The 18,683-nt window shown below is 38.2% G+C and overlaps 1 protein-coding gene across 4 annotated transcripts in view; it reads left to right on the plus strand.

The window, feature by feature from the left end:
• Positions 1-18,683, plus strand: part of LOC149205413 (calcineurin B-like protein 3) — a 335,347-nt gene that overhangs the window by 213,341 nt on the left and 103,323 nt on the right. For all 4 annotated transcript variants that reach the window (XR_016252450.1, XM_089395059.1, XM_089395057.1 and 1 more), the window contains exon 6: positions 5,407-5,459. Coding sequence is in view for 3 of the 4 variants with exons in the window: in XM_089395059.1 (XP_089251185.1) it covers positions 5,407-5,459 (53 nt within the window). In the remaining variant the exon portion in view is untranslated. The remainder of the gene's footprint in view (positions 1-5,406; positions 5,460-18,683) is intronic.

An 18,683-nucleotide genomic window follows, 5' to 3' on the forward strand; every position in this document is an offset into this window, starting at 1 on the left:
AACCATTCCTTGTTTCTGCAATTGAGAAAGACTCTCAAAATTCAAATGTCCATATCTTACATGCCATAGTCTGATAGGTGAAATACTTGTAGTCACTGCCCCTGCAAAATCAGAATGCCTTGGAATAACTGTCCCTTTCATCCGTAACAGTTTTCCATCTTCATAACCTGTCATGACTGTTTTCAAGTTCTGTTTCACTGAATTAATCTTCACTAAACCATCTTCCATAATTACCTGATGTCCTGCTTGTCGAATCGTGACTAAAGAGAGCAAATTTTTCTTGAAACTAGGTACATACCATACATTGGAAATCAATTTTTCTCCAATGTTAGGGAGAAAAACTTTTACGACTCCTTTTCCATAAGGAGTATGTTTTGTATCATCAGCAAGAAAAATTGAGTTAAGTTGACATTCTTGAAAATTCCAGAAAAAATCACGTCGACATGTCATGTGCTGAGTTGCCCCGGAATCCAAGATCCAGGCATCTTCATAGTCACTTCTAAGATGAGATGAAATTTGTGATGCTGGTGAGGAAGTAAAAACATATTCTGAGCTATCTTCATCTTGATCATTTGCAAATTGTGCTGAATGCTGCTGAAACTTGGGAATTTTATTAAGTGAAGTTCGACAATCTTCAGCATAATGGCCAACTTTGTTGCATCTTCGACACACAATTTGACTAAAGACTCTTCCTCGTCCTGAAGATTGTCCTCTGCCTCTGCTTTGACCTCTATTTGGAGATTGTCCTCTACCTTGACTATTATATCCTTGTGCTTGAAAATTGCCTCTTCCTTGGTTGTTTCCTCTACCTTGAAAATTATTTCTTCCTCCTCTGTTAAAATTGTTGCCTCTACTTTGGCTTCGACCTCGATTTGCTTGATTCTGATTCCATCGGCCTCTTCCTCGAGAACTATCTACTTACTTGTGCTGGGTTCTGTGAGAAAAACATCTGCACCAACTTTCTTCTTCTTCCCAAAAGTTTTATCATGCTGACTTAACATTTCACAAAGTTCATCAAACTTTAGTTTTTCTAATTTCCCAGTTACTTGTAAAGTTTCTAAAAAATGCGTATAGGAAGAAGGAAGCCCAGCAATTACAATTGTGACCATAAAGCTATCATCAATTGCGGGAAAACCAGCATTAATAATTTCCTGCTTAATATTCTTAAGTCTGGAGAGATATTCAAGAATATCACCATCTTCAGTTAATTTTTGTTGCAACAATTTTAACTGTAGATCAACCTTCTTTGATTCTGGCTGAGTATCAAAGAGGTCTTTAAAAGTTTTCAAGGCAGTCCATGCATCTGTGGCATTCTCTATATGTACATACATTTCATCATTCACAGACGATTTAATAAGAGCTAAGGCTTTAGCATTCTTGATTTCCCATTTTGCCAGTGGATCTGCATCTGTGGGTTTATTAGGCTTAATATCTCCATCACATATTCCTTGCCATAATTCATTGTAAATGAGTGTGCTTTCAATAAGACGATGCCACGTTTTATAAGATTTGGTGCCTTCTAGTTTGTCAGAATCAGAAAATAAATTAATCAACCTAGACATTTTTATCGTTGAAGAGACGCACCAAGAAGCAGAACAGAAAGTACAAGATAGTCAGCACAACACACCACGCAAAAAACACGATCTATCGGGGCTTGGCCTTGACCCTCGAATAGTCGTCAAAACAGGAGAATATTGACTGAGCTTTGCACTTGGCTCTAGTCAATTTCTCAAATTTTTACAGGGCAACTTTCAAAATTTGAATTTTTACAATGGTGCTTTGCACAACCTGGTAAAAAAATTTACCCCCCCTCAAAGTAAAATTACTTTGAGTTACAAATATGATGATCCCAATTAAAAAAATAGCTTCTTGAAAACAAATTATCAAACACACCTTATCTCTCCAAGTTACAAATAAAAAATCATTATCTCTCATATAAATATTCTCACTAAATCTCTCATGGAAACACTCCACTCATTCTCTCACATTCCACTTGCTATCTCTCTTTTGTTCTTACATTCAATAGAAAATTAAGCCCAAAGGAAGGTCTTCACTTTTAAGCACGTACTTTTATGAAAACAATGATTAGTATCCCCACATAAAAATGTATGTCACGTATTCCTCCATAAAATGTATGCGCTTATTCCTTCTTACTTTATAGCATAAATATTTTATTTAATTTACCATGACATAAAGAAACGTTTATGCTTTACCACACGGCTTCAACACACGGCACACGGCTTCAGCGGCTCACCTTTGATCGTATGGCAAAATGAAAATTCAGGCCAGTATTTCCAGTACGCCCACGCGATCTTCATCTTGATCTTGTTCATTCGTTCATGTTCCAGAGCCTCTGATCTGAAAGGTTCCTCTGATTTGAAAGGCGTATTAATTCACATTGAAAACTTTCATTGGTTTGATCGAGGTTGGTGATTCTGATTCAACGCATTACACATTACGATCAGTAGACACTTCCACGCCAGACCTTGAATATTGCATTTGACTTTCTGTTAAAGACAGGCCATTGCAACGGGTTCTTCAAGTCTCCGCAAGAACACATTTGTTGTGGATGCACGCACTTCGCTTACCACTATTTCACATTTTAAAACCCCCTCACTTACTTTTCGATTGCTGCATATGCTTAAACAACTCCCTTCACAACATACTCTCCGCTTACTGTCTTGGAATACGGACCATTTACAGAACCACCAAAAACAGTCACTAAAATGCCGATTGTCAAATTTGGTTTCTTCTCACAGTTCCACGAGTTGCAAAAACGCAGTTCAGGTTTCCACGCGTTTCTCCACAACCAGATCTTCAATGCTTTCAATATTACAAAAAAAACCTTCCAAATTTACATTAAATTCCGGTATGGGCACATATTTCAGCATCAAAGAATTAATAGAATCAATTTGCAGATTTAAAACTGGGTAATTTCATACCAATCATTTGTTGATCAATTCAATGGAGTTTTCCACAAACTTGTAGAGCTGGAATCTCCTCTTCACATCCACTGCTACATTACTGGAGCTCTGATACCACAATAATGGCAGAAGTGTCCTCAGACACGTAATTTTATTAATCAGAAAAAAACAATTACATAATTGATTTGCAAGAGTTTACACCCGAACAACCAAACACTCTTGCAATGAGCTATTTATAAGCTCCATGTCCTAACTACCTCTAATTATGGATCACTTACAAGTGTCCATTTACAATAAATGCTATTCAAATCAACTAGCTAACTAATCTCCTATAATAGAGCATAAGATACGACTCATTTGGAGAGTCATATCTTGTTACAACAATATACTAATTCTAATTGTCTCTAAAATAATCAATCATTCTAGAATAATTATTAATTTAATTTCTTAAATTAATAATTATTTTATTTCAATTTTATAACCTATGATAATAAAGTATTTTTGGATCATCTAACAGTTTGCAAGAAAATTCAAGCCCTAGCTCTGAGTTTGGAAGCTTATCTTCAACGTTGCAGGTTGGTGGTCTTCTAAAGGGTCATTTTCACTTTAAATTTTGAGAAATCAATCATCTTTGACCCTTTCCTATCCTAAGCTTGACCTAGTGATCGCATTGGAGGACTTCCTCCCATGATTACTCAAAAACCCTAGGTCTCGCTTGGTCTTCCTTCTAGGTCTCTCCAGTGGATCTAAAACCCTATTTAGAAGGAAATCATCTTACAAAACCCCTAGAGAGGTCTTGCCTCCTCTTGGAAGTCTTAGCCCTAAGCTTACTAATTATTATTGGATATACCTAACCCTAGGCCTTGGTCTTCTTCATAGGTCTTTCTTGGAGAGCCCTTAGCTTCTCTTGGAGCATTGAGCCCTTATTTGAGCCTCTCCTTCGAATGGACCTTGGGAATCACATCACACCTTGTCATTGATCCTATCATTATTAGTGATTCCCCTCATACCGGGACTCCTCCCATCGGTGAAAGTCTGTAAAGAACAGGGGACACTGGCTGAGGTGACAGTGGGCCTTTCTCCCATTGTTGTTGTCTAGTCTAGTAGTTGTCCCTTAGGGACCCATCCTAGGACCCCTACTAGATTGTGTGGCAACAGGTTCCAAGCCTAGTCCTTTGGGTCCAAAACCCTAGATTTGGGTGCAAAGCCCAACCACAAAACCATAAAGCCCCCAGGGCTTTTCTAGCCAGAAATACCTTCCGAGCTATCATATTTCAACAAGGGCCTCATAGGAGGTCCCATTGTACTAGAGTTAGAGACTAACCTCCAAGGTGAAGTGTTGGAAGAAGGATACAATTGAGAGTGGTCAATCATCTAGTTTTCCCTATAATTCATATTAATATACCCATAAATTTAATGAAAACACATGGTTGCTATAATGGATAGAGTACTTGCTGATAGATGACCCACCTTCCTTCAAGAAGAATGCCGGGATGGGTGAGAGCATTGACCGGAACAATAAGTGGAGAATTATGGCATAATGCTATCTGATGACCCCCATAGGGTTACTTGCTGGTTGGATGTCAAATGAGGCGAAAAATATTCACCCGAGGGTTACCCACTTTTGGTGGGTATAAGAGCTCTATGGCTTTCTTTTTCATCGTGGTTGTTGCCCATGTTACTTCTTTATCATTTGTGCATTTGGTTTTTGTGGTTTTTGATCTGGTTTCGTTTTGGGATGAAACACGCCAGCAAATGCTGAATCATGGGTGGGCTCTTATGTTGGGATTTGTAGTCTCTATGCACAGCCTTTACTGTCAGATCTCTGACTACACATTTGAGAACAACCAAGATCCGTCTTCAAAATTTTAATATGGAGGTTTGAGACCTAGGGCTTTCAAGATGCGGAATATCGTTGCTTAATATTTCAACTTCAAAATCTCTGCAGATTCCTCCCCACAGCTGCAAATGTTCATTCTTTCTTTTGGTTGACCTCCGCTGGGAATTTTTCCTTTTTGTTACGTGCATTTTATGCTTCATTGGATGAAGGTAGAGAATATTTTTTTCCTTGACTTCTCTAACTACTGTTCAAGTCAATCTTGCGAAAAAAATGAATTCTCTTTGCCATTTTGTCTTTTCAATAGGTTATTAACTTATTCCTTCCTTAAATTCCAAGGTAGTCATCCAATAATTTTAGTAAAGTAATCAATACAGCTTCGCGAATGGCTTATTACAAGAGAAGCAATGCAAGATGTTAATCTTTATTAATAGTCAACAAATCTCTTTTTACGATCCAAATCTCTATTGATGATTTCAATTTTCCCTTGGCATAATTTTTATTGTGAACCCTCGTTCTGTATATTTCATAGTATGATATGGATACTGTTTCTTAGTCTCTATAACCTTTATCAGCTAAATTGGACAGGTAAGCAATCAATTTCAGATGTTTATAATGATCATTTGTAGTTGTGGCTTATTGCAGTCTCTTTCCAACTTTATGATCTCAAGCAACAAGGGTTTATTGAGCGACAAGAGGTATTGCTATCTTCCTGGAGTCTAAAATTAGATTGAGGTAGAAATGTAAATATTGTGCTGAAAGGCTTTTGAAATTGACAATTTATTCAAAGTTGGGTTTCATAACATCATGGTGAGTGTTCTGGATTCATGTACCAGTGGAAATTTAATGTTGTAAAAGTTTTCTTTCTAAAGTTGGACCAGTGTATTTTTTAAGTTTGAATAAGACTAGGAAAATAGTAGAAGAGCAGTATTAAGGTGCAAGGAAATTCCAGGGGTTGTATGGCATAGGGATATGCCAACGTAGTCAAATTCCAATTTAGGGATATGCCAATGTATGGAAATGCCAACATAGGGATATGGGATATACTAGTCTTTCGAAGGAACACTGCTCGAACATTGAAGTTGTAAACTGTATAGCAGAATGTTCTAGATGTCATAAGAAAACAGGATTAAAAGCCATTTTGTATTATATCTTTTTGCCTATTTGATAATAATAATAAGAAGCAAGTATTCATAAAGACATATTTTGTAATTTCAATGCCTTTGTTGATAATCACCTAAGCTATGCTATCAGATTCCTCCTTCCTGGCTGCTGCATCCGTGGATTGGATCCATGGCCAGAACTGGATCTGGCAGGAACTGGCTCTGAAATGGATCCTGATCTGGGGAAACAAATTCTGAGCAGAAAATTTTCCCTAGATGGATTCCAAGCTTTGTTGAACCCGATTTCAGTCAAAACAACTTTTTTATTGGAAGATTTCCCCACTACATGTTGAAACCCTAAACACCTTAAACATATTCATGATATTTGGTAAGACCCCTTCCCATATTAGCAAACACAAAATAATTTGTCTAATGGAAACTCGATAGAAGTGGAACAAGGAATCAAACTACGATGTCGTTGAACAGCAGGCAATCAATTCAAAGGTTATGGTCTGTGAAAGCTACAGCCTACAGGTAGAACATTGGCGTTACGGTTTACTTCTTGTCTCAGTTTTATTCTTTTGCTATTCTGAGTTCTCTTCTAGGTTATGTTACTGTTCTTCCCTTGTTCATAAATACCGATTTGTGTTCTTGCTTGTAAGCTTTATTCTGTTCAGGCTATTCTGTTTCTGTTCATGCTGCTTGTTTCTGTTCATATTTACGTTCTTCTGTTCTATCAACCCAGAAATGCCTTCTAATCTGTGGAGATCAATCCCTCATGATCTCTAGGAACACCAGCCAATTTTTTTGTTTTTTACTTCAATAGTACAGTGAGTTTTGGCAATGTGTGGGTTGAATTTGTAAGATTCAAGAAAGCCTTGAAATAAATTTTTTGTTTATTGGATTTTAACTTTGGAGCAAAAAATGTATTCAAGGGTTGATATATTGCTGACTAATCATTTTTTTAAGATTACATTAGCCTCTCTTGACCATTCAATTAAGATTCTATTAGCTTCTCTTGACTTTTCCATTAGATAACATGTCATAATCTTCACGAACTCTTCTAATATTTATTGTACAGTTGTCTATTTATCATGATATATTTGATATTTCAGATATTACTTTCTACTTTCGGATGAGATAAGATAAGATAATTTTATTAATGTCCAATGAATGACCATAAATAAGTCAATGGGACTGAAGGATACAACCAGTTTGAGTAAAATGTGGGACTGCAAATGCAACTCCTAGAAAATGCCAAAGCTAAATCTAGGGGAAAATGAAGTAAAGAAAAGAAAGAAGGATACAATAATAGGACATCCTCATAAACAGGTATATTACAGGATCATGTAGAAGGCTAAGTGAATAAGTCTAGGGCTGGAAGTTGATGATGTCAAGAATGACCAAGTCTGATTGCTGATGGCGAGGGTATGACAGTGGCATTGGCTTGCTATAGGATTCCCCTGGATCCAACAAGGCGTCTGGCTGTAATGTACTGCTAGAAATATGCTAAAACAACCCAACAAAATTTAAAATTTCCTTTCACACATTTCATCAAACGCTTAGTGAGCAAACATTTCTTTGAACACTTTGTGAGCAAAGAAATAAACACATATAGCAGAGATTCTCCAAGGACAACCAATATTTTATTAACTGAATCAGAGGGTTTACCTGCAAATGATAATTTGTGGATCTTTGATACAGCTCCGACAATTGATTAGACCAACTTGGCTCCACCAAATGATGTCCTTGGCCCACTGAAATTTATTCATTCCACAAGCAACTCAGCCCAGCAGTAAGTTAATTCCAGATGATGAACTCGTCCTTCCAACCAGATGATTTCTGACCCTAGTAAACTCATCCTTCAACATGCAACCTCGGTCTTTAGGATCTTGGCCTCTAAAAGATGAACTCCGCATGCAAAGGTAGGCTCAGCCTATTGATGAATTCAGCCTCCACTACTCGAGCTCTTCAGATGAATAATTCCACCAGCAAAAGATAAATTTGGCCTTCAGAAATTAGTCTCCCTTGAAGAACTCGACCTCCAAATGATAGGTTCGACCTCCATAAATCGGCCTCTCCAAATAACAACTCAGACTCCCAGTGATCTCGACTTGTTTAGAAGATGAATTGGGCCTCAAATGTAAGTGAGCAGTTCGGCCTCTAAGGGTATTAAGCATTTCGGCCCCCAAGTATGGGAAAATTTGCCTCTAGATTTCGCAATAAATTTGGCACTCCCAGAACAATGAATTCAACCTCCCAGGATAAATGCTAATTAGCCTCCTTTAGCACTATCAACTTGACCCTTCTGAATGAGGAAATTCGACTCTCCTTATAAGATGAATTTGGCCTCCTTAAGGCAATTCGACCTCAACAAACCTCCTGCGATTACAACTCGACCTCCAAAGAATATCAATTCGGTCTACTCCAAATCACCTGCAATTTAAGAAGAATGGGAAACTTGAATGATCTCCCCATGATCGAACTAGGATGGCACTCTAGGTCCACCAAAATCAACTGAAGAGCCAACTAGGGTGGCACTCTAAGTCCAGTGAAATCAGCTAAAGGATATCTCTGAAACCCTCGAACCAGAGTCGCTTGAAGCCAAAACAATTCTCCACAATTGATAAGACAAAATCAAATACTTGAGAAATGATCTCCTCTCTCCTTTTATTGGTTTTAGCCGGACCTTCTCCAACCTTGTAGTAACCCCTTTTTTATTATTTTTATTGATAGTCACTTATTTCCTCCAAGTGACTTTTGCCCCTTTTTATTTAGTAATATTTTTCCCCTCCTATTTAATAATAATATCATGAAGTAAAGTTGGGAAATATTCCTTTGTCTCCCTAGCAATTTTCCCTTTTTTCTAGCCTAAAGGAGACTATTAGGCTAGTAGGAAGGGTATCCCCATGCTCAAGTAAGTGGGGACATTACAACCCTCCCCACCCAAGATTTCTTGTCCTTATGCAATTTTAGTCCTGGATGTTGAACTATCTACTCCCCCTCTCATGTTGCATCTTGAATAGGTAGATCCATCGAACAAGATATTCTTTGATTACTCTGCTCAATTTCCTTTTTCTCATCTCTAGTACCTCCTCTAGAACCAAAACCAACTGTCCTTCCTCATCTAAAGGAGGCAACTTGGGTGAAGATGTGACCTGTTATCCTAATTCTTTCTCCAAAAAAGACATGTGGAAGACATTATGTATCTTGCTCCCTTTTGGAAGGTCCATTTCATAAGCTACTACTCCTACTCTTGTGTTGACTCTGTATGGCCCACATAATCGCAATTTCAGCTTCTTGACCCCTTTCTTTTTGAGAGTGGACTATCGATAAGGATGCGGACGTAAGTATACCATGCCTCCCACCTCAAAACTCATCTCAATCCTGTGCCTATCAACATACAATTTTTGCTGATTCTTTGTTGTATGTAAATTATCCTCGAGGGCCTTGAGAATGTCTTGGCTTTCTTGGATCCAATTCTTAGCCCCTAGGGCCCATTTGTCTCCAAATACTAACTCTGCAAATGAAAGGGCATCATAACCATATAGATCCCGGAGTGATGGGATCGCAATCGACATGTGATATGTGGTATTGTAGCAGTACTCTCCAAGGTGCAACCATTTCATCCAAGAATTCTGCTGCCCCGTCACATAATTCTTCAAGCAACCCAACAACCATTTGTTATCTGCCTTTGTTTGCCCATCGGTCTCGGGGTGATAAATCCTATTGGGTGTGAGATCTATGCCCACTAATCAGAAGAGATCCTACCAAAATTCGCCCATAATCCTGCTATCTTTGTTACTGGCAATGGTCTTGTGCTGACCATGCAATATGAAAATCTCCCTGAAGAGCACTTCTTCCACATGAGATGCTAAATACTTGGAAGAAATCGTAAAGAAATGCGTGAACTTAGTCAACTTGCCCACCACAACATAAATGCAATCTCTCCCTTGCATTGATGGTAACCCTGTGATGAAGTTCATCGAGATGCTCTCGCACTTCTGTGTTGGAATAGGTAATGGATGAAATAAACTTGCTGGATGTGTGTGCTCATCTTTGTTCTTCTGGCATGAAATGCACTCATAGTCATGCCTCAAAACGGCCTCCTTGAGACCCTTCCATGAAAATCTCTCTCTCTAATAGTCCCATAAGTCTTGAGGAAGCTTGGATGCCCCACCAATGGTGAACCATGTGCTAGATGCATAATCATCCCATTTAACTGGGATTCTAGTACCAAGTAAATCCTTCCCTTGTAGTAGATGATGTCATTGACCACCATGTATCGATCTTCCTGCAACTGACCATCCAATATCTCGCAAGTCGTCTTATTCTTCAAGTACTCCACTAGAAGGTGGGATCTCCAATCTGTTGAGATGTCCATGAGAGAAAATGCTGCTGGCCTCTTGGACAAGGCATTTGCAACTATGTTGTTCTTGCCTTTAACATACTCTATCTTGAAATCATATGCTTGGATCTTGTTGACCCACTTCTTCTGCCTATCATTGAGTGCCCTTTGATCCAGAAAGAACTTGAGACTGTTATGATCAATTTTTACCTTGAACTTGTTCCCCATCAATTATGCCCTGAACTTGGCCAATGCATGCATGCTGGCCAACATCTCCTTGTCATAGATGTAGTGGCGCTCATAGTCTTTGATGTTCCTACTCTTAAATCCAATGAGATGATTGTTTTACATCAAAACCATGCCAATGCCTTCCCTTGAGGCATCAAACTCAAGAAAAAATGGCTGTGTGAAATCTGACAATGCTAATACAACACATGAGCTCATAACCTCCTTGAAATGCTCAAAGGCCCCCTATGTTGCGTCAGTCCAAACAAAAGCCGTTTCCTTAGTGAGATTTGTAAGAGGTGTCACCCACTAAGGGAACTGTTGATTTGGGGTAGCATCAGATGTGCTCTAAGCCTCAAATCTTGCAGGGAGGCTTGGGCACATGTATTCCAAAGAACCTAGAAAGCGTTTTGGGAAATTCCACCCAAAAGTGATTTTATTAAAATGATTAATTAAAGCATTGTGGGAAATTCCACAGGTTTGTAATGCTCGAGGGCAAGGAATCTTGGGGCTGGAGGATTTGTAATGTTCCTTATGACATGGTTAGGATGGATTTTCAGAGTTGGGGGCAGACATGTCACAGGTCCAAGTTGGTGTCATCAGCGAGCGCAGGGGCTTTTGGAGGGGTTTTGAGGAGTTTTTATGACGTTTGATGGTATTCACTTGGTATATTCCATCATCCGCACAGTTTGCCTTTTGTTCTAGTGCATTTTGACAACTTTTAGGAAACATAGTTATTATTGGGCTTGACTCAATTAATTATGCTTAAGGTAGCATTCCGGGAGGATTACTTGACAGAACACCTTAGTATAATAACTCGTTGGAACTAGAACGAGAAGATATACATGATGGGATGGTTAGATGTGAGTTTCAGTGCCCTAAGGAGACATGGTAGTCGATTTACCCTTTTCTCCACTAAAAAGAATATTTTCATTAAAATAAAAGAGGGAAAAGTTATCCATGATTAAAACAATAATAAAATAGGAGGTTCTAGAGGGGTCCATTAGATCTATAAAATAGGAGGAGGAGGCCATTGGAGGACATCTTGGATTTGATATTTCTTATTGTATGAGATGTTGAGAACCCGATTCTCTACTTCATTGGTAGCCCCAGGACAGGAACCCTCGGGTGTGCTAGTGGGTGTTGGACGAAAACCCAACACTCTTGAGGAGATTTCACTCACAAACCTCATAGTGCTTCATTGGAGTTTGGAGAGAGAAATTTTGCAGTAGCGGCTTGCAATAGTCTTCTCACCGAGCCATTGACATCATTGCTAGAGCCATTCATTAGTTGGGCCAGAGATCTTTTTTCTGGGTTTTGCTCCGCTTGCTTGGCAAGCTCAGGTTCCACTATTCCTTCATGTTGATGTACTCTTTTCAGTGGATTAATAAAATGCTTAAGTGATTTTATGGGTATCTATCTGTGTATCAATTGCCTGGTTGTGTGTCTATTTATGATTATTTTGCTATTCAAGTTCATTTTTGGTATATATTGTTAAAATTCCCATTGGGGACGTTACAGGGGTATCAGAGCCTTGGTCTTGGCTCAACCTACGGGTTTCCCAGTTTTTAGGTGCAACTATTATTGGAGGGTTTTTGTCGGAGAAGTTGAAGACCCTGTTCCGCGACAAAATAAGAATCTGTTAAAAGAAGCCCAACAACTTTTCTTATTAAATGTGCAACAAATTTCAGTGAGATTGTTGCATGAATATTAATTCTTGGACAAAATTTATTATATGGTGGCCAATAAAGTATAAAGTCAAATTTTAATTTCTAAGTGGGCTCGTGGAACTATTCTAAAGGGGTGGCCAAATTAAAGTAGCGTGAGCAAATTATTGTGGGTGTGGCATATTTTAGGGGAGTCAAATACATTTTAGTGGTAGATTAAAATATTTCAGCCTGGTCGAAATTTTGTGAGGTCGTGGTAAAATTTAATACCAAAATTTATTTAAGAGGCCATGCAAATTTATTGTTACCCAGGTGATGGGATTTTTTTGAAGGGGTCCTGAGAAATAAGTTCACTAGAGTCGACACTGGACTTGAGAGGACAAGATCCCTTGGCTAAGAGAGGGCCGCATTCATTTCTTTTACACTGAATTCATTGGGACATAGCCAAATGCTTTTTTCCATGAACGCTGTGAGTATTGGCTGCTTAAATTCTGATATAGCCTAACTTTATCAAAAGGACCTTTTTTTTAATTTTATTGGGAATGAGCTGCAAATTTGTGACGGCAAGGTGAATTTGTTGCATGAGTTTCCTTCTAAGCAGGAGGGTGGAAATTTCTAACCATGAAGGCTAGAATTAATTGTTTATAGGTACCAAATTTTTAATATCCAAGTCATTGTGAAAGCCAATAACCCTTTTCTGAGCTGGCCAAATTTTTGCGTCCTAAAGGAAGGAGGGTCGAGAACAATTTTGGCGGCCGGTGCAGTTTGTGGAAGAAAATCGGATCCATTGATTCATCACTGATTAGCAAGCACAAGTGGGTATTGTCTATAGAATTTGGGCACTTGGAACCAAAAGACCCCTTGCCTATTCGCATTCCAAACAAATCATGAGAAAAGATTTCTTAACCATATAGCTTCCTTTCCTACTTCACATGCAGCAACATATTCTACAACTTGAACTTGTTCTCCTCCTTTCAGAAGCACAGTGTTGCAGGGGAGCGCCTCCTCCCCCCTCGATCCTGCTCCCAATCCGCACTTCGGGTGGGAACGACTCGGGAGCGGGTCGGGAGCTCGCTCTTGGAATTTTTTTTGCACTCCCTACCTATTTCCGAATCAAATTGGGGAGTGCCACTCCTGTCGCTCTAGGAGCGGTTGGGGCGCGAAAAAAAAGTTGCGTCGAAAAAAAAATAGCAAAAAAAGCGATGGTTGGAAAAAATAAAGGGAGGGAGGAAGGGAATATAAATAAACCCTCCCTCAAATGAATTCATTATTAATGAAATTAAGAGAGTTAGAGTGAGAGTGAGAGCAAGAGAGAGTGAGGGGCAAGAGAGAGAAAGTGAGAGTGAGCAAAAGAGAGCAAGGAGCAAGGAGAGAGAAAGGAGAGAGAAAGGAGCAAGGAGCAAGGAGAGAGCAAGGAGAAAGGAGCAAGGACTTGCAAGGGGAGATTGGAGGCCAAAGAGGTAGGCTCTATTCTAGCAATTTTTTTTAATGTTCATTCCTAAATAAATAAATAATTTTTTTTTCTCCCATTCCCATTCCATTTTGTTGCAGATTCAAAACTTCAAATTTCAAACATCATGGTTATATTTTTAGGCATTTTCTTCTTCTTGGTTCCTTTTTTGGTTATTATGGGGTTGGAGAGTAGAAAAAGGAGGGTTGAAAATGAAGAAAGGGATGAAGAAGTGGGTCATAGTGGATTTGATGAAAACCCCTGAGAGGAGGAGTTGGAGGAGAGTGAACATGAGTTTCAAAAAAATAAATAAGATCAAACTCCATTGTGGAAATATGTTAATAGGATTGAAGCAGGGAAAGGGGATGGAACCAGTAAATTTCATTGCCCCCATTGCAACAATAATTACACAGGTTCATACACTTGTGCCAGAAAGCACCTCTGTAGGAAAAGGCCATGGGATGGAGATAAAAAAATAGGAATCAAAACTTGTACAGGTGTGTCAGCAACAAATAGAGCCAAATACATAAGGGAAGAGGAGGAAGCCTAATACAAATCAAAAAAATCAAAGGGTTTATTTGAACCAAGCTCACAATCACATGTACAAACAACTCCTTCAGCATCCTCCCAAGGCAGTGGATATGGAGGCACATGGTCACCAAGTTTAAGGCGTAGAAGCATATCAAATTTCCTTGATGAAAGGTGTAGGAATAATGTGGATTCAAAAGTTTACAGGTTTCTCCATGCATGTGGGATACCATTCAATGTTCTTCGCTCACCTTATTGTTTCTGCCATAAATGATGCCCCTAAAGGATACAAGAGCCCTGGGTATGTCAAGGCTAGAACCTTTGGACTTGATCATGAAAAAGAAAAAATATCACATTCTTTGAGTAGAATGCCAAATTCTTGGACTGAGCATGGGGTGTCCATTGTATCTAATGGATGGACAAATGTAAAAGGCAAGCCATTGATAAGTGTTCTTGCCATGTCTGTTAGTGGTGCCATCTTTCTTTCAACATATGATTACTCAGACAAGTTCAAGACTGGCATCAACATTGCAGAACCATTACTTGAAACAATTGACAATATAGGGCCATACAATGTCATCCAAGTCATCACTGATAATGCTCCTAACTGTAAGGCAACGAGAGCAATTATTGAGGATAAATACCCCAACATATTTTGGTTTGGGTGTTTGGTTCACACAATGAACATTTTGATGCATGATATTGTTGAGAACAAAAACCAACAATACAAATGGATTGGTGATTTGTACAAGAGAGGCAAAGAAATGATAAAATTTATTACAAATCATAGCAATACCCATGGCCTTTTCCGCAGTCACTCAAGATTGGAGTTGTTGAAGATTGCTAGGACTAGATTTGGTAGCTATTACCTCATCTTCAGGCGCCTTTTGAAGGTAAGATAGTCATTGGCTAGCATGGTATCAAGTCCACACTGGCGGATATTAAAGGAAAGGGCTACAAATGCAGGTAACAAACAAGGTTTTGAACAGGTGGAGGAGACCGCTCTTGATGGAATGTTTTGGGCATGTGTGAGGCAAGTATTGGAATTCACCAAGCCCGTTTATCACATGATTCAGTTTGCAAATACAGATAAACCAGTGATTGGGGAAGTGTATGAGTAGATGATTACCATGTTGGGGCAAATAAAATATATTGTTCATAAAAATGATCCCAACTTGTATACACCGATTCACAATTGTGTGTGTACATGGTGGGATAAACTTAATGTTCCACTACATGCCTTGGCGTATATCCTTATGCCAAAATACTACTCTGCATTTTGGTTGGGCCAACCTGCACCAGGGGGTGGGGTTAGGGTCAAACCCCATCTAGATGAAGAGGTATCTATAGGATATTTGCAAGCATTAGACAAGCTGATATCTGATAGGGAGGAATGTGCTAGTTTGCATCTTGAATTAGGTAGATACTTCAGTTGCACTGGTTTGTTTGGTACCTTCCATGCAATGGAAGATACAGACAAATTTGATGCTCTCGCATGGTGGGAAGCATATGGCGGCCAGGGACTTTTGCCAAAATTGGCAAAAAAAGCTCTCCCACAGTTTGTAAATACTTCTTCTGCAGAGAGGTGTTGGAGCACCTACAACTTCATACATAATGTGAAAAGAAATAGACTCAATGAAAACTGGGCAGAAAGCTTGGTTTATGTGCACTACAACTTGAGGTTGTTGAGTCATTACTGTGATCGGGCTTATGAGGATCCAACATATAAAATTTGGGACAACCACCCAGAGGATGATAATTTGGAGGATGGCACTATACAACTTGAAGAACTGGAAGTGGAACTTATGAGATAGGAAGATGAAGCAACAACCATGCCACATCTACCATCTAGTAGCAGTGCTCGAGTTCTGAGTCTTGTTCCTTTGCTGTCGTGGCCTCCATCTACACCCTCACGTGGAGGGCATGTGCCTTCTAGTTGTGGTCGCCGGTCCGTGCGGGAGGAGACTCCTAGAAGACCACCACGACCTGCTCATACATCAGACACTTCTCGTGGCAAGGGCCACACGAAGTAGTAGATAATAGGTTTACAGTTTACTTGTCTTTTCTAGTTTCTAGTAGTTTTCATAACTGTTGACTCTTTCATATTTATTATGATATTTTTTGTAAACAATATATGACAATTTAAGTTTGAAGTTTGAAGTTGGCAATTATAACTCATTGGTAATGAATTATGAATATGATGCTCCTTGAAAGTTGTTTCATTTCATTTCATTTTATAACATTTCATTTCATGTTAGATATTATTTCTTGTAATGGTTAAACTTAGCTTACAAGTACAACTTTGGTGATCAATAATGATAAATGTTATATATTAAATTTTCAATTTTGAAAGCTTGAAGTTGAAACTTTAAGATTGGTGAATCATGATTCATGAGACTCAATATGTTGTATGTTACTAACTTGTGGACGTGGTTGATGAAGATTATAACTTCTAGATGATTGTTGTTATATGGTTCAATGATCAATCTATGTTTTTTTTTTTTTTTATGTTTATATCTAATTCATCATTCTACATGTTTTTGTTGACATATATGTATCAAAATATATAAAAAATAATATATATATATATATATATATATATATAAAATATGCTCCGGGATTCGCTCCCAAACCGGGAGCTTTTGAAAATGTCGCTCCCGCTGCCCGTTGCGCACTTTTGCTCCCGCTCCTGAGTAACACTATAGCAACACATCCGTATGCATTCTCCAATTTCTTCTTCAAGGTATCCATCATGACTATAATATGCCCTCCCTCTCAACTTGGGAGGTATACTCTTTCCTTTATCCAGGCTCCCTCTTAACTTAGGGAGATCAACTACTTTCTATAACATTGGAGAATGTTTCATGGCTTTAATCCTTCTGATTTGATCATCATTGTTCATATAACTTCCTTCATCACACTTATCAATCAAATCAACTTTACTTATGAATATCTTCAATGTCTTGAAGATTATGAACTTGCACAACTCAAATAGCAAGTACAACCAAATACATATATAGAAGCATGGATTTAACTAGATCAAAATCATGGAAGCATATCAAATACCTAAACTTACTTAGTTTCATAATCAACAAGAGACACATACTTTTAAACTTCAACTTCTTGCTTAGGTTTGGTTATAACCCCTAGGTCACATTAGTAACTCAGTCAAGATATCAGTCTCATTATATCTAGGGCCCCAATATTACTTTCAGAATTATGACAGACTCTACTATGATATATTGCAAACCCTAGAAGTAATTCAAACAAGTATAGTTCTACAATGCATCCAACAACTTTAGGCTTTTACTAGGGTTTAATGCAAACCCTAGATTCCATCTTGTAGACATTAAGCCTTAGATGTTAACAAATAAAACCAAGCACAATATGATCAATTTCTACTGGGGTTTGTTGTAAACCCTAGATTTTATCATAATGGAAACAATATCACCATATCCTAGAATATCAAACTTCTACTAGGGGTTAGTTAGAAACCCTAGAACTATGAGCATGAATGAGTAGGTTAGCACATATACAAGCATATCTATTAAGTAAACCCAGGACACAAATATCAATACATTTAAATTTAGACATATAATAGTCTTGATTAGGCAAGGGTTTTGATCAGACGGAAACATACATCTAGTGTTTCATTCCTAGGAGCTTACTCTAGATATTATAGGGTTTTGTTCGTAGAACCTAATTTTCCAACGCCTCAAGGTCTAGAATATATTACCATCCAACCCTAAAAGACTAGGGTTTTTATAATAATATTAAAACTACAAACATGACATTACCATCAAAACCCCAGACATCAAAAAAATAGTATTTTCTAGATTTCATTAATAACCCTAAGTAGACTAGGGGTTTTCACATTGACATACCTTTAGGTTAAGGTTTTATAGAGAACCTTTTAGGGTTCCACAAACATGATGATTTTAATGAGGGTAGATTCAATTTAATGATTAATCACCCAAATAAGAATCTTTATGATTCAAAGGTCCTAGACATAACACTTGTTAGTAATGTAAAGTAGATTTATGAGAGTGAATGAATATACCTTTATCATGAAGAGAAAAAAGCTTATGGTCTAAGGCATACCTTTGAGTTGTTTTCTAGACTAACCTTATAGGACATAATTCCGATAGAACTTCTATTATGCTTTGTCTTGTGAGGTCTTCTTCATAGCCCTTGAGCATTTAGCAAGCCTTTCCTAAACAAGAAAAATATGAAAAGAAATGTTATTAGCATATAGTACAAACTCATCTAGATAAGAGAAGGAAACCAAATATAACACTTGACCTTGATGCAACACTTTGACCTTTCAATAGTAGCCCAGTAAATTCACACGTGTGAGAGAGAGATGACCTAGAAACTTCGATTTTCTTCTTGAGCAAATCTCCTTCTACTTCTTTTGCAATTTCATATTCTTCTGCTTCCCTTTCTTGAATATCGAAACTGTGTGAGTAATCCTCCAAATGAATTGAAAAACCCTTATTTATACCCTCTTATGTGGGTCGAATTACTTTGATGTACGCTGACTTGATTAGGTGAGGGTTGACTTGGTGTGGAGGTGACAAATGACTTATTTGACTCAATAA

This window comes from Pinus tabuliformis, chromosome 1_2 (genome assembly GCF_031772625.1).
Source record: "Pinus tabuliformis cultivar Carrire ecotype Pingquan chromosome 1_2, CPIR1, whole genome shotgun sequence".
Taxonomy (NCBI): Eukaryota; Viridiplantae; Streptophyta; class Pinopsida; order Pinales; family Pinaceae; genus Pinus; species Pinus tabuliformis.